At 42.0% G+C, this 16,807-nt stretch overlaps 1 protein-coding gene across 3 annotated transcripts; it reads right to left on the minus strand.

The window, feature by feature from the left end:
* Nucleotides 1-8,555: 8,555 nt before the first annotated feature.
* Nucleotides 8,556-16,776, minus strand: LOC112893470. 3 transcript variants are annotated; one of them, XM_025960831.1, is made up of 4 exons: nucleotides 16,640-16,657; nucleotides 12,960-13,035; nucleotides 12,424-12,586; nucleotides 8,556-10,014 (listed from the first exon to the last, which is right to left on the minus strand). In XM_025960831.1, the coding sequence occupies exon 4, from the start codon at nucleotides 9,798-9,800 to the stop codon at nucleotides 8,733-8,735; it is 1,068 nt and encodes a 355-aa protein (XP_025816616.1). In that variant the 5' UTR covers nucleotides 9,801-10,014; nucleotides 12,424-12,586; nucleotides 12,960-13,035; nucleotides 16,640-16,657; the 3' UTR covers nucleotides 8,556-8,732. The 3 variants fall into 3 exon arrangements, with proteins under 3 accessions (XP_025816616.1, XP_025816615.1, XP_025816614.1); XM_025960830.1 differs by lacking the exon at nucleotides 12,960-13,035 and having other exon boundaries at nucleotides 16,640-16,776; XM_025960829.1 differs by lacking the exons at nucleotides 12,424-12,586; nucleotides 12,960-13,035; nucleotides 16,640-16,657 and adding an exon at nucleotides 10,310-10,714.
* Between the last annotated feature and the right edge of the window lie 31 nt (nucleotides 16,777-16,807).

Here is a 16,807-nt window from a genome sequence, read left to right on the forward strand (position 1 = left end):
CACACTGCGACCTTATCAAAATTTGTAACAACACAGACGGGGTTTTTTACCAAGATCATGATTCATAATCACAACCCCGTCCGTCATCCTTATAGTGGTTGCAGAAATGTAAACATTGCAACTCCTATAAAGCTCGCGAGTGATAGTGAATCACTCGACTTCTACCGGTCCTATTAGCTTAGCAACTAATCGGACTCAGGTTCTAGTATTCAATACATAGGTTCTTAAGAATATGCAACTAAGGTTTCAATACAAGTCCTAGAAACTTAAATGCACAAGTAGATATACATAAATATATAAATTGCAATGTAGTAAAAGTAGTGGTTTATGTCCGGGGCTTGCCTTCTTGAGTGGGGCTGGGGTCAGGGATCTTAGTAACTTCAGAACTTTGGTTCAGGGCTTTAGTTAATTCCTCGGCGACGTTCACTTGGTCTTCCGAAATGCCCTGCTCGGGTTCCGGAATCAATTCGTAGGTTCCGTCGGCGATTGTAGTCGAATCTACATGATATGCGGCGATTTGAAACAATAGTTATTGACTTAAGAATTTTAATTCATGATAAAGTTACAATCTAACAAACAAATATTTTATTTAGTAAAGATATCATTTATTCCCATACTGGGCAATCATTTATCGAGTATAAACATAAGTATCTAATTGCATTAAATGGCATATGGTTTGAACTATTTAGATCATGAATTGTTTTTCTAGTTTGATCTAATGCAAACCTAAGGATAAATATTTTACTGGAAAAAGTTTGATTTGAATCTAAGCTACTGTGATTTTATCAAGATTTTTATCTTTATAGCATTTATGCTATAAAATAAACAAAAATAGTATTTTGATATTAAGATCTATTTATACCAGAAGTTTTACACTAGATTTGGTGCTACAATTTTGTGAATATATTACACTACTCAAAAGTAACACTGTAATTTAATTTCATAAATTTTCATAAACCAAAATTATTATTCATGAATTATCTTTCAATCTAGGCCTAAATTCATAACTTAAGTTATTTTATGTTACTGATGTTCAAAATTTTATCATCGATTACACATGCTGAAAGAAAGTTGGCGTAAAATTTTCAGCTACAAATATTAACAGATTCACCCTTGAATAATTCCTAAAGCTTTCATCAACATAAAACAAAGATACTTAAACATTATAGCTAGAAAACAGTTCTGAGTCTACAAATTTTACATGAAGCTATACATGAGACACACATCCAATGTTTCAAATTTCAACAACAGAATAGTTATGGATTAAAAGATCTAATTAGCACACCCATTTCCTAGTATTTATTCTAATTCGAAATATTCAGTTAATTAGCTTCGGGTTATAACACAAAAGTAGTAGAGTTTACTTCAAGGATTCAAACGAAACTGGTTTGACATTTTTCTGAATTTTCTACAAATTCTTACAAATTTCTAAATATCACATATTTGAATTGGAAGGGAGGGACTGAAATCTTGCAGTCAGACCCTCAGAAAGATTTAAATCAAAACAATCAAGTCCCAGGCTCATCGGGGAAGAGAGCCGAGACTTGCCGGCCAAATCCCGGCGATGGTGGTCGCCGGCGGCGAAAGGGAACCGGCTAGGAAGGATCAAAGGACTAGGGCGGTCCTTGCTGGGGGTGATGTGATGGTCGGGGTCAACCGGAGGGGGCGGAATGATAATGACCCGAGGCGGCGCCGATAGAGCTCGACTGTGGCAGTGGTGTTCCGGCGAAGCGGTTCACCGGTGGTGGTCCAGAGGTTGGGGAGAAGCTCGAGGGGAGCAAGGCGATTCGATTGATCACCTTGGTGAGGGTTGAGGTGGTTGCAAAGATGGGTCCCCACGGCAGACCGAAGCGGTGGCGGAGAAGTCGACGGCGACTGTGGCAGAACCGTCTGAATTATTCCGGCTCAAGTGCGCTAGCCATCACTATTCTGTCGATATGGACTCAACGCACTTCAAACGGAATAACCCATTGGTCTGTCGGGTCTCCGCCCGATACAACTACGGTTCAAATGGACTGAAGCAGGTTTACCTCGCACGAAGGCGAGTTTACAATCATAGCACAGCTCACCAACTTTTAATTTACAGAAACATAAATATTGTTACAAACCTTTATTCAACTCAGCATAAATTTATACCACCAGTGTTTAAAATGACAAGCTACACAGCTTGTCCAGGTTCACAGCGGAAGAAAAGTAAACTCGTGACTACACACGTCGCGATGGTTGGCACCATGCTCAGCTCGAAGTCTAGTATCACTCGGAGGGTCACTGCTAGCTGGGGATGGATCCCACTCCACGGACTAGCCGTACGGAACAGAAGTTGGCCAGGCGAGACTATCCGTGGGGTTCTCGAAGGTTATACCTGAAAAATTCACTAGCAAGACTGAGTATACTAATACTCAGCAAGGCTTACCCGCTTCGTGGTATACTTAGCCAGGTAACTAGACTCATGAAGGCATTGCAAAGGTTCTGGGTTTACTTTTAGCTGAAAAGTAACCAAGAGTATGACCTATTTTCAAATTTTAGCTTTCAGATTATAGTTGATTATCCATTCTAGGTAAGCACCTATACTAAACAAGCAAGGTGGAGATTACTTTCATCAAGACAATTTCCATCAATAGTTATACTTCTTACTCTATGTGGCAGAAGGATTAAGCAGTCTCAATCTCCACGAGAAACGGACGATTCTGAATCGAATTTCCAAACCTTGCAAGGGTAAACCTAACTCACACGCTTGGAACATCCAAAGATCGTTCCGAAGCAACCGTTTCTCTCATATTCCGGGTTATGGATCAGGGCCACCACAAGCGACTGCAGGACCGTACGCACACCAATTGTGCAGGACATACGTCTGTAGCGCGACTATATGATCCCGTATTCCTGTCTGCCTTGCAGAACACACTCCCACACGTCTGTGCGTGTGTACAATAGAAACCAAAATAATCGAGTGGTGGAGACATGTCCATTTGCCAGGCCATTCAGGTACTAGGCTTACCGCTTACCATATTTCGCGGCATGTGGCTAGTACTTTCAAACGCTTAGCCACTACTACCACACACTGCGACCTTAGCAACTTTTACCAACACAGACGGGGTAAACTTCCAGGTTATGTTATTGCACATGACTCCGTCCATGATCCTTATAGTAATTGCAGGATAGTAAACATTCAGTTCCTATATAGCGCGAGTGACAGGAAATCACTCGACTTCTACCGGTCCTATTAGCGGAGCATCTATCCGATAAGGACTCAGGTACAATACATCAGATTCCTAGGGTTTATGCATCTAGGGTTCCATTTCAACTCCTAGATGTAATGCAAGATACATAGTATATAAGTAAGTTGCGGTAACTTGAAATACTGGGTTATGCACCGAGGCTTGCCTTCTTGAGTGGGGTTGGGGGCAGGCGTGTCAGAAACTTCCGAACTTTGGTTCGGAGCTTCAGTTAGATTCTCGGCGACGGTGGTCGGGTCTTCAGAAAACCCTTGGTCTTGCTCCAAGACTAGCTCGTAGTCTCCGTCATCGAGTGTTGTTGATTCTACATGATATGCAATAATTTAAGTCAAATGGTATTTGAGTTAAAGATTTTATTTCACGATGAAGTTGCAATCCAACAAATTAACACATATGAACTCATGAATTACTATTTACACTTAAGTTATGGTTATAGCATTAGAATTATTGAAAACAGAAATGTAAACATTTGAATTTGAATTCAAACTTCAAGTTTAAATTCAAACCTTAGGTAAATAGAATTATAAAATCTTGAAAATCTAATGATGAACTAATTATCAATATACCTTAGATTATGGTAAAAGATCTAATTAAATAAGTCTAAGGAATATGCTTAACTAAATTCAAATTATTTCAAAAGGAAGTACCCAACATCAAAAGAACTTAAGCTATAAAATAATACTAAGCTTGAAACTTTTATACTAGCTTACACATGATTTAAAGATGCTTTATACCAAAGATCATAAGAAGATAGGCTAGTATGTAGAAGTTATGTACAAAGTATCCTTTAATCCTAAGATTGAAATAGACTCAAAAGTATTTAATTTCAAACCAAACTTCATTACTAAAAGTTGTAGAGTTTGAAATCTAGTTTCCAACAAAACTAGTTTGGCAATTTTTGGATTTTTCTATAATTTCCTATGAATTTTACAAGTCAGCAGCTTGGTTCACATAAAATAACAAACCCTTGGGGGGGGGGGTCCTTAGTCTTCTTGCGCCTGGGTCCCTAAAACAAGAATTCTATTCACAGATGTACCCCTGCCCGGCCCTAACGGCGGTCGGCCGATCGGCTCCGGCACGTTCTCGCCGGCGGTGAGGTTACCGATGGGGAGGGGCAGTCTGGGCACAATTCACGGGACCTAGGGAACTGTTTGGGAGGGGATGTGCTCGACGGGCGGCGGCGGAACACGACCGGCGGCGAGGAAGGGCGGTGGCCGTGTTGGGTCACCGGCGTTCCCGGCGAAGGACCGGTGAACACGGGCAAGTAAGGCACGCACGAGCACCAGGGGAAAGTGAGGAAGTGATTCCCGTACCAAATTTGGCTGGGGAAGGAGTGGAAGTAGGTCGTCGACGGTGAGGTCGTCCGCGGGTGGCTCCGGTGAGGGCGGCACGAGGTTGGAGAAATTCCGGCGAAGGAGGGCTGGGAGCTGGACTGGATCAGGTCGGGGAGCTAGTGGAGGAGGTAGGGAAGCGGTGGGCAGCGGGATTTGGGCGGGGTGAAGCAGTCGCGGCGGATTCCGACAAGGGAGTGTGGCGGCGAGCTCGGCGTCGCGAGGAGAAAGAATAGGAAAATCAGGTGGGGAAAGGGGTTCGGATCGGGTTTTATAGGAGAGCACAGCCTGGTAGAAAAGAGGGGGAGAGAGGGCTGAGCCTAGGACGGCAGGCGGCGCCGGCGTGCTCTGCGGTGCGTGGCAGCCGCTCGGCATCGGCGACCCGACGTGGCAAGGCGAGGGGAGGACAGCGGAGGCGGCGCGGGCGGTGGGAGGAGTGGTGGGGCGACGCGTGGAAGGGTGGCGCAGAGCTGCAGGAGCTCGGGAATCGGCCGACGGCAGAGGTCACGCGTGCACGGCAGAGAGAGCAGAGGGGATCGGAATTGGGGAAGACGAAGGGGACCTAGTTGTAAAAAGCAGAAAGTTCGGGGACCTCACTATAATGCACATATAACTTTCAAACCAGAGCTCAAACGAAGATGGGCCCAAAAGCAAAAGTGTAGGGTTTTTCAAGATCTACAATTTTGCTTTAGGGTTCATCTGCAGAAGAGCAATAGTTTTGAAATTACATTAACATTTAGCAAAGTTTTCAAACTTTATGTAAATCCTATAGATAAAACTACACTACATATACATCCTAGGTGTAGTTTTACCTATATTTATGATTTAAATGCAAGTTTTTGACTTTTGCAAAACAACCCTCATACATTTAAATTCTACCCTCCATGCTTACCCATTTAGCACTAAAGGACCTTTATTAAAATATAATTATATAAATAACCTTTTGCCCTTAGCATTTAAATTTTTAAACACACTTTCACCACATTTTGCACATAAGATCACACTAAAAACTAAGATGTGACAATGCTAAATACCTGAGTGTCACAGCGACGGCGATGCTCCGGTGATCAACGGCAGCAAAGGTCCTGCGCATGAGCATCGGTGAGCCACGGGTGATACATTACTGCATTCAATTGAGGCTAACGGCTATGGGAAAGAGGTGACCGACGGTGACCGTGACGACGGCGGAGGAGAAGAACACCGGCGAGCATCAGGAAGGCCAAACTGGAGCTCAAAAGTAGTCAAGTGAAGGGCTGTGAGCTTCGCAGGGTTGAGGTAAAGCTATGGGAGGGGTTGTCGTGGATCGAGAGGGGCTGTGGTGGTCTGCCCACGGTGGACAGGGGGCTCGCTGGAGAAGAACTCGAACGGCGACGGTGTTCAGAAGCTCGTGGTGGAATGGGATTGCAAAAGAATGCGAAATGGAGGGAGGGGGAGGCTACTGAACGTCTTAGACTAGCAAAGAAGGGTGGGGGATGCACGCACGGGCGCTAGCCACGACGGCGGCGAGGTGGCGGCCGGGCAGAGCTCGGGCAGAGGCGGGGCAATGTGGAGCGCGCACGAGAAGCTAGAGGAGAAGAACTAGGGTGGCGGCCGGCCTGCGAGCGACGCGTGGGAGTTGCCAGAGCAGGAGGTGGCGCCGGCAGGGCTGCAGCAGCGGTGAGCGGCGGCGGCCTGCGACGGCAAGGTGGTTCGGTCGGGCGACGGAGCAGCGTGTCACGCTCGGGGAAGGCTAGCAGGGGAGCGTTGAGCCGGTGGCTGAGCTCGGGAACGATGCGTGGAGGCCAGGAGAAGCAGGGGTGGGCCTCGGGCGGCGCGGCAGAGGGGGAGCAAAGGAAGAAGGGGGGGGGGGGGGGGTCGTCAGGGGTTGAGTTGTGAACTTAAAAAACTCCAGGGACCTCGATGTACACTAAATTTTCTCTCTGTTCTAAAGCTCAAATGGGAAAATGGTCAAAATAAAAGTTGTAGAACTTTTCAAACCCTACAACTTTTATTTAAGGTTCAAATTCGAAAACTCATAGGATAGAGTTTTATTTTAAAACCTTGGACTTAATTCAAACTTTATAAAGTTTTTATCCTTATTAGGGTAAATTCCATATGTTTTTGGACTTAATTGCAAGTTTTGAGTAATGCAATGATGACTAACACTTTTACACTTTGACCCCTAGTAAAATTTAAAGGTTACCTTTTTTATTCAAATATTTTGCATAAAAGTACTCATATTTTTGAAAAATTACACGTAAGTCCTTATTGCCACACATTCATTCAATTTCACTCAATTCAATACACACATTACACATTCTTTCCTAATATTTTACAATTTTGATACCTAGGGTGTCATAAAGATATCAGTGTTTCCATTCAGGGTGGTCGGCTGAGTCCGAACTGGACATGAAGACCAAGTTGGAGACAACTTGTAACTTGTAGAAAATCAAATCTCGGGTGTGTCTAACACGGTGATGTCCTCATCATTTATGGTGGTTTGTATTGCCTTAGATGATGATTCTTTGCAGGAGGTCCCTTCCTACTCTTATATAGTTTGGGGGACAGAGTTACATGGAAATCCTAGCCCTATACTATGCCTAGAAATTCTACTCGAGTACTACTCGGGTAGTTTTCTTCTATTCCGACTAGTCCTACTTCTACACGAGTAGTTACAACTGGTGTAGGGTGTGAGTCATGTCTTATCCCGTATCCTAGTGTGCGCAGTCCTGTAGCCCCGGGTCTGACAAGCCCCCGAGCTCTTCGTAGACGAGCACTGCAGGCTTCCGAGTACTGTTGAATGCGTTTTCGAGTTCTCCCGAACTCCATCTTGAAGGTGTCTTCCGAGTACTTCCTAGGCTGTTTCGAGACTGTGAGGTGCTCATACTCAAAATTATCGGAAATCTATCGGTGATAATGAAAACTCTTCAATTTACGCCGTATCATTTGACTCCCTAAGGACATTTTTGTTGTTTCTCCACTATAAATGATTAACAAACCTTATTATATCAACAGCATACAAATATAGTTTTGATTTATTTTTAATTGATTAACGTCTTGTAAATTTGTATCTGGTCATCAGGATGCGCAAAAGAATTTTTAGTATGAAATTTTGGAAAATGAAATGTACTTAATTAAAAAATGTATTCTTTTTTTGGCAAAATTGGGAATGTATTTTCACAATATGCAGCCGACCACATGGGTGTTGGCAACTAATCAATATTACTATTACTAATTGGTGACTCTTTTTTAGACTTGATATGTTAATCCTCACAAGACACACTAGATAAAAAATATGAATAATAAAAATTCTCACAAAATACAAAAAAGTTCTGGTCATCAATCTGGTAGACTCTTAATCATCATAGCCGTTAATCTATTATGTTTTCTAAACAATTACCAACCTTTACCATTATAAAATAGTCTAAAGTAACCTCCTTAATCTATTATGTCTAAATGACCCACCTGTACCATTATAAAAATAACCTAAACTAACCTCTAATCTTCATCTAGATTACTGACCTATGCTATTGTTTATAGTAACCTAAAATAATCCCTATACCTGAATTTAAATTACTTACATATCCCATTATAAAATAATATCCCAAAGTACAGTAATCTATTAATCTATAATTTACATATTTCTGACATTGTTAATGTAAGAATATACTAACTTAAGCTATATATGAGCTATGTATGTCACCATGATGTGATCATTTATACATGTATGGAGAAAGCGATGAGATTATCGATTTTCATGTTAAACACATAGCTAAAACTAAAGCTTCAAATAAACACATGTGAAGGTGCGACAAAAGTGAAAAAACTATGAATGTGCATGAAAAAATGTATATAGTAATTGCTAACTAAAGCCTATCAAAGCCAAATACAGATAAGTTCACAAATGAGAGCGTACAAGGTAAACAATTCTGATATTATCTATGTGGCTTACTTTTTTTGAATTTCTAATAATTATGCCCCCTGAAATTATTAGCATGCGCAGAAGCTCGGGTTGATGAACTAGCCAGTAATAATTAGAAGTGTTGTATGGTAAATACAAATAATTAATGTCAATGTTGCCACTCTTGGGCAAGTAATGCCACCTTTCTACATGATTGTTCCTCGAGCTGCTTACATGGCTGTTCAGTACAGATCATTAAATAAAATGTTATGCTCTAAAGACTTCACATCACTTGGTGGCACTAACAGCCATCACCCAGAATGCAACCCCCGCGAAGGATATGAACGTATGGGCGAAGAAGGAAGCATGATTGGCAGCTTTGAGAACAGCTTCGGATGGTTTGGCTTCGTGCGTCAGGAACCTCCATAAGAGGCCCAAGAGAACGGTGGTTGCAGTAAACAACACAAAAAGTATAGCGGGGGTGCCGACAGAAGCATTTGTAACGCTCGGCATTGCCACAGCCAAGAAGCCCGTAAACGCCAGCTTGGTCAATTCCAACGGGGCCGGCTTTTGATCTTCAGGAAGGTCAGGTTGGGTACCGCCACAGATGTCGCGTGCTAGCAACACCAGAAGTACAATGAACGGAGGGAATACTGGAAGCCATACTGCAGGTTTCCATGCGTGCGGAAGCACATCCAGTGTGATCAGGATCACCACCACGGTGATTGGCAGAGCCTGAAGAATGATACTCAAAACCCTCACGAATGCGGTGGTGGAGACCACATTTTGGTTGCCGGCAATGTCCAGGTCTTTCAGAAAAAAGACATCATTGTTGCTGCAAACATGGGGGGTCGTCCAGACGTTCATGAGAAACGCGCCAACCGTGCTGAAGATGAAACTGATGAGCAAGGTACCACCAAGGAACGTCTCCTGTCCTTTGGCAGTTGGACCCTCCGACGGCGCCGGGGCAGGAGGCTGAGGCAGGAGCCCGGCTTGTCCCTGCTGACTGTTTCTAAGCAGACCTTCCAATGCCACTACTTCTAGCACCAGGAACATCATGACAGTTATACCAGCTGCCAACTCAAGCAAGTGCTCCAGTTTACTGTGGTACCCCTCGTCGTCTTCTTCAGTGCCTCCAACATTATTGACGCAGCAACACCAACTGATGATGTGAAAGGCAATAACACTGATCGCCATGATGGAGCATAACGAAAGTACTAACCAAGCTGCCTTGTGGATGAGAAGCAGAATCCCACAGCCAAGGACCATCAGCAAAATGTTGGAGACGAACACCAGCACCTTGGACGCAGCAAGCAGCCTTGGGGCGATATAGCTGGCGCATGGTTCGGAAATCATAACGCACAGGAAAGGCAGTATGCCAACTTGTAAAGTAGCAGCGGCGAGGTGGGGAAACCATCCCTGAACAAACTCGATGAAGACTTCAAGCCTCCGTATCCCCTGATACTTCCCAGCACCAGCTAACTTTTTTCAGCACGATGCCAAGGAGAACAGGGGAAATCATAACCGCGAAAGCTCCAGTGAAAGCTCGGATACGGTTCTTTAGCTTGTCCTGTAGAAAAAAAAAGGCCAGATGGTTATGAGGATGAGGTCCATGCAGCAAAAGGAAAAAAATTCCGGAACTAAATAAATGAACGTATCCAATTTGAAGGAAACGTTAGCCGGCTACGCCTTCTGTTTCCTACTTTTTTCAGGTTAATTGGATCCATGCCATTACAATTGTCTGAGTTCACTGATCTACCACATAATTCGTCATATTGAAACCGTGCTATTACAATTTTACAACTCTTCAAAACACCACTACTTACACTTTCAGTGTATTTCTTAAAATTTATGAACCAAAATACCTCCAGCCTTCTTCTTCCTCTCATTCTCTCTCCTTCCTCTCTCTCCATGGCGTCCGTGCTCAGCCAGTTTGTCAAGGCAGAGCGGAAGATGGTGGCCACCCCAGCCCCACGCGTCGGCGACGACGCTGAGCCTCACGCCTGGCGCGGACGTCGCCGCCTGCGCCAGTTAGTTGCCGTCCCTGCTCCACACCCGCAACGTCGTGCCGCGCGCGAGCCGCGCTTGTGTGGCCATGCCTCAGCGCCACGCGCGCGAGGCCCGCCACTTCTTCCCGCGCGCTGCCGCGCTTGTGAGGCCCGCACCTCCATGCCACCGCGAGGCCCGTGCCTACTCCGCGCCCATATCGCCGCGCCCGCGATGCCCGCGCCCCGCCCGCAAGGCTGCGCTGCACCGCTGGCCCTGCGGGCCGCGCCATGGAAAGGGGGGAGGTGGCGCCGTGGAAGGGAAGGAAGGGGAGTGGAGGAGTCGCCGGCGATAGGAGAGGGAAGGGGAGGAGGAGAGGAGTCAGCGGCAGTAGAGGACGGGAGGAGGGGATTCGGCGACAGTAGAGGAGGGGAGGAGGGGTTTCGGCGGTGGCAGAGGAGGGGAGCATGGGCGGTGGCGAGCTGGAGAGAGAGAAAGGAGAGAGGGGATGAGAAGAAGAAGAGTGTTGGGGGTATTTTGATCCATAAATTTTGAGAAACGTATCGAAAGGGTAAGTGGTGGTGTGTTTTGAAGAGTTGTAAAACTGTAATAGCACGGTTCAATATGATGAATTGTGATCGTAGATAAGTAAACTCGGACAATTGTAATGGTATGGATCCAATTAACCTTTTTTCTGGAGGAGTGCTTTGTGCCAACAATAACAAGGGACTGGGACTGAAGAAAGAATGCACTTCCCCTGTTTCTTTCAACATGATGTATTAGGATTTGAAAAGTCAAATTTCGTAAAATTTTACTGGCAATCGTTCAAATTGTATGCATACTTACTGTATATCAATATTCTTTTTATATGGCATATATCGTAACAGATATATAATTGTCAAAGTATACTTCTAAGAATATTTTTCAAATCCCAATGTGCCATATAAAAAGAAACTGCGAGAGTATCATTTTCCTCCTTACGGAGGACATGTTTTCCTTGATTTAGTACCACGTAATGTAATCAAAGTTGCTTATCTGCTTTGATTTCTCTAATTTCTTCATATTCAAACATAGTACTCACAAAGATATTTTCCTATCCTTTTCCCGTTATGGTAGACTTCAGTTACAATTACTCTATATTTTTCTATCCGTATTCGTAGTTTTCCCCTTTGCATTGCACCTCTCCATTTCTTGTATAAATATAGTTGGAACCTTAGTTGAGCTATATGTTTGATGTTCAAATAGATATAATCATCACTTCCTGCATATATGTATAGGTGATGTGCGAATGGTGACGCACATATTTAAGCCTCTCTAAATTATCCACAAAACAGATAATGTACATCATCCATAATACCACCCATGGTATACATGCATGATATGTGTCACCATGCAAACCATGTGTACATGTATTCAGGAAACAATGGGCATATCAGCTTTCATATAAAAAAACATAGCTCAAGATAGGATTTCAACTAAACACATGTCAAATAGACATGGTTGTATGACACAAAAGAAAAAAACTAATATTGGGTATGGAAAAGCATATAGAAGAACTGGTAACTAAATTATCATAATAGAATAAAAATAATAAAATATTTGTATGAGAGAAACATAAATAAACAATTTTGAGTAGTCGTAGGCCCCACTTTTATCTATGAATTTCTAACAATCATGACCCTTAAAATTACCTAAACTATGGTTAAACCAAGGTCGGAATGATTAGTGCGCTGCTTTAGTTAGTTAAGACGTTGATTTGCATCAATTGAAATATAAAGAATGAAACTTAAAATTTTGCAATACTTAATCCATGAAAACACACTTTTCCAATTTATAATTAACAGAAATACACAGTAGTTTTGAACAGCGTACAGAGCTAACACATGAGTTTTGTTGGATGTGGACCTAATGGTTTGAGAATAAAAGGTTAGAAGATTGCAGTCTCTTGCAAGATGATAACCACTCCCAACACTCATATACGATAGGTACTCACTGTTTCAATAGGTAGTCTGTCCTTCTTCTCCTTGTTACTGCTGTTTTTTCCACTTGTATCCAGTGAACCCCCATTAATATCTTCTTTATGGGATGGCTCCATCTCCACTCCCAGTAACATTCCACGCTATGTTTCTTTGCTCCCTGTTTTGGCTACGTGTTCACTGCAGGCATATATAACGTGGATCTTATTAGCAATTCATTCCTCCATTGAACGTTAACTATTTGATCTTATGAATATGTCTCCTCATAATAGAGTATTCGCCACCAGTCAAATAATATCAATCACAAATAATAAAACAATATAGGCGTAGCCATTTGAATTTGAGAACTGGGAATTAGTAGTAGCATCAGTAAGTAGATCACTCGTCCTTTATTAGGTGTCCTGCTTTCTCAGTACATGAAAATGAAGGATCCAATTTCTCCACGTGTTGCAAAACCTTTATTTGTTTACATTGTTTCTTTGCAAGTTTGGATTGTACGGGCAGCGGTAAGGAGCAGGTCTGCGTAGCCAAGAAAGGAGGCGGTAGTCCTCACCCCTGATGAACTTCACGTGTAGATAAAGCAAATCCCTTTTTCTCTCGGTAAAATTGACTGATTAATTTAACTTCACCTGTGAATGATGTTGCCAACAAACATCGGTAGACTTAGTGTTAACACTTATTATTCTGCAAATTTGGCATGTGTACATATTACTGTTAACATCATATTTGGATATTTTCAGCGTAATTTTATCTAAGATACATGAAGAAGAAATTAGAACAGCATCACGATGAGGTTAAATCATGAAACTGAGTGCGCCAAGACAAAGCTCTTGTAAAAAGATCAAAATGGGCATATAGATCACCTAATTAGGACAAGTGATCTAATTAGGACCATCAAAAGTTCTTCGCAAGCGGAAGGTTCTCACAATCTGCAAAATAGGTCATTTGATTTAGGAAACTGGATCATCCAATTTTGGCACATATGCAAACCTTGGAAACCAGGTATCTAGTTAGTTGAGTCCAAGCCAAGAGTTATAATTTGATACCATGTGTTTTAGCGTAGCATATCTTTCTGGCAACTCTACTGGTGAATGGTCTTGTCCATTATGTCTCTGGATTACTCACAGGTTTTATCTGAGAGAGTTAAACAAGAACTTGTTTGGGAGGATTATGCTCTAGAAAGTTTGTTTTGTTCCTATTATTGTATTATCGGAAGACAGAGCAAGAGGCCTACTCATCAAATTGAGTGAAGTGCCATTCTAGAAGAAATACAATCTAAAAGAGCTTCATTTGTCTTTCAATCAGATCATTTGTCTTTCAATCAGATCAGTTACAATCTATTGATGTTTCTGCGTTAAATAATTTTGAAAGATCGAGGTATGAGAAAATACAAAATCTAACCGGCTTTTTCATGGGGTCTATTTCTTCTAAATAGCTGGTTTTCAATAATAGGAATCAAATCTATATTTTGTTTTTCCTAATGTGATTTTTAACCAACATTTGCGACAAACGTGCATAAACGGATGCACTATTATGGATGTTTGTAGTTTCATTTCTTATATCCAGTGATCAAAGTACTCTCTCCGTCCCATGAAAAGTGCGATCCTAGATTTAAAAAAGATCCACAAAGAGTGCAATCCTAGAAATTGGATCTCAACTATTAAGTGATCAGATTTGGTTTGCATGTCAAAACTAAACGCATGTGGTAAACAAATGAGGGCATGAGAGTCTTTTCACGCTACCACTAATCTGTCTAAAAAAATTAAAATTGCACTCTTCGTGGGATGGAGGGAGTATGTTTTTTAGTTGGATTTTTTGTTTTCACCCAATACGTGGTTTGCACTAGATATTTTCCTATATTGGAGAAAAAGTTCGGTTGGTTTGGTAGAGAGTGTGCCCAATGAATGGAATAAAAGTGTTGGGAGTAACAAGTAAAATAAAATTATCGTATGGACTTGTTGTCAGTCTACTGATGTAGATTGTCTTGCAGAAAAGAGTTTGACTCTATTATTAGGCTTCTAGGTGAAAATATATAGACGTCCACGTGACTCCGAATTTGGCTCGCCTACACTGCTCTGCCAGCTTCCGGTGATTATCTAGGAAATATTCATCCTATATTGCCTCCTTGTTAAAGGCGTCAACAGTGACTGACATACAACCAATGATGGTTTACGATATTTTCTTTTCATCTCCTATACATGAGTGGGCCCCACAACTGACTAAGATACAACGTCCACCATCTCCTTTGCTGTTACCATGCCAACTTCACATGTATCTAGTATCTACAGTCACCGGATTAGCTAGCCATGCCCACCGGCTACAAATGTCCCTTGTCCTGTTGAATCTTTTGTTTTTTACGAAACCTTGTCCTGTTGATGTTGACGCAACGTATTCAGGGTACGGCCGTAAGTGAGGGACGACGACTGGGCAAGTCGTCGTTGAATGCGACACTGTGAGTAGAAGGGGCTTGGTGGCCATTGTACATATGTTCTTATTATAGTAGTGCAATTATCGATATTTTTCCTGTTGCATGGCACAATTTTCTGTGTACTCATATGGAGCTCATCAACTAACTTTGTTGCTGGTTGCTTGCATACGTACTTTGGGTAAATTGTTTTACATGTGCGGCGTACATCTGTGTTGATAAGTTTTTGATGTATGTTATATGGTAGGGGAAGTATACGGGTTATACTATTTAGGGATGCAAGTAGTGAGACCGATACACATAGATGTATGTCAATGCTTCTCTTATTCTCATCTCCAAATCCATACTACATCCATCCGTAAAGTTTGTTAAAGGATATTTTAATCCATATATATACCACCATATGAGTTGCACTTTTATTCTATATACCACCTCTCAGTGACATGTGGTTCCAGACCTCATATGTCACTTACTAGTCTTCTGATGGTATGAAGATGAAAACTTGCATCCATATTTATATTTGTTGATGAGGTTTCTGCTGTAGCAGGCAGCATGCTCTAGATGTATGTCAATGCTTCTCTTATTCTCATCTCCAAATCCATACTTCATCCATCCGTAAAGTTTGTTAAAGGATATTTTAATCCATATATACCACCATATGAGTTGCACTTTTATTCTATACCACCTCTCAGTGGCATGTGGTTCCAGACCTGATATGTCACTTACTACTCTTCTGATGGTACGAAGATGAAAAACTTGCATCCATATTTATATTTGTTGATGAGGTTTCTGCTGTAGCAGGCAGCATGCTCAGTGCCACTTTTGTTGTCTTTGGAGTTTTAGGAATCAGATATTTTTCTACTATTCTCTAATCCTTTAATTTCAATAAATTTATCTGATATCTAGTCTTGTCAATATGATTACAAACAATTTGGTACAGTGTTTCTTTTTAATACTTGGACCATAATAGACACCACCAAATCAACGAAAATAACAGCTTTGCCCCAAAGGGAAAGACATTATAATAATAATAGTTTTGCTTCACAGTCGTCTAAAATCTGCTGGTTTCTTTTGTACAGAAAATAACCAACCTATTGCTTTTATTGATGTATATATTCGCATAATGAATGTTTCTTAGTTAGGACCACGACAATACTAAGCAATAGGTGGGTTATTAGTTAATTTTCAATAATTACTAAGTTTCTTTCAATTTTCAGCAGGGTTAAGCTAATTGTTTTTTATCTCCATTTCTGACCCTAATAAATAAAATTAACAAGTAGCACACCAAGCATAGCGGATGGGCATTTTGACCCTGTGCTCACAAAGTATAATAGTACTTCCTCCGTCGTTTTAGCTTTTCTAAATTCATAGTTTTGTTATGCATCTATATATATTATATCTAGGTGTATAATAAAATCTATAAATCTAGAAAAAATCAAAATAACTAATAATTTGGGACGTAGGGAACTTGTTAAACTTAATTTGGGAAACCAATTAATGTTCTTTCACTAACACACATGTGCATCGACTTAGTCCAAGAAATGTCAATTGACGAGGGTGAACTACTGAGTGCATTTTCAATCTCTCAACAAATTTTGATTTGGTAGCTGAAGTAGTAGCCTCTCAGCCTAATGGAAGCATCAAGATGGAGGTCAAATTTAACTCGAAGCAAGTCCAGGCGATAACGTACCTCATACAGAGGCCCTAACGCAGTAAATTCAAGGATCAAGGGGGAGCATTAATTTCTGCTTATACATGTTATTGGGAGGAGAGCACATCGATCGGGTTCTAGAATACAAGAGGCTTACCGTGCTTTTTGCTGATGAGACGACTGAAATCAACACGAAGAGAAGATCCAAGCCCGGCACCAAAATGCCTCTCTCTCTCTCTCTCTCTCTCTCTGAGAAGCTTCATCAGATGGAACTGAGGCTCAACTTTAAGAGGGCGGGGGGGGGGGGGGGGGGGGGGAGGAGAAC

The sequence above is a fragment of the Panicum hallii genome, chromosome 5 (assembly GCF_002211085.1).
Source record: "Panicum hallii strain FIL2 chromosome 5, PHallii_v3.1, whole genome shotgun sequence".
Taxonomy (NCBI): domain Eukaryota; kingdom Viridiplantae; phylum Streptophyta; class Magnoliopsida; order Poales; family Poaceae; genus Panicum; species Panicum hallii.

Bases quoted from the DNA above. Each gene is read 5' to 3' on its own strand.
- LOC112893470 (XM_025960830.1), bottom strand. From the start codon at position 9,800: ATGATTTCCGAACCATGCGCCAGCTATATCGCCCCAAGGCTGCTTGCT.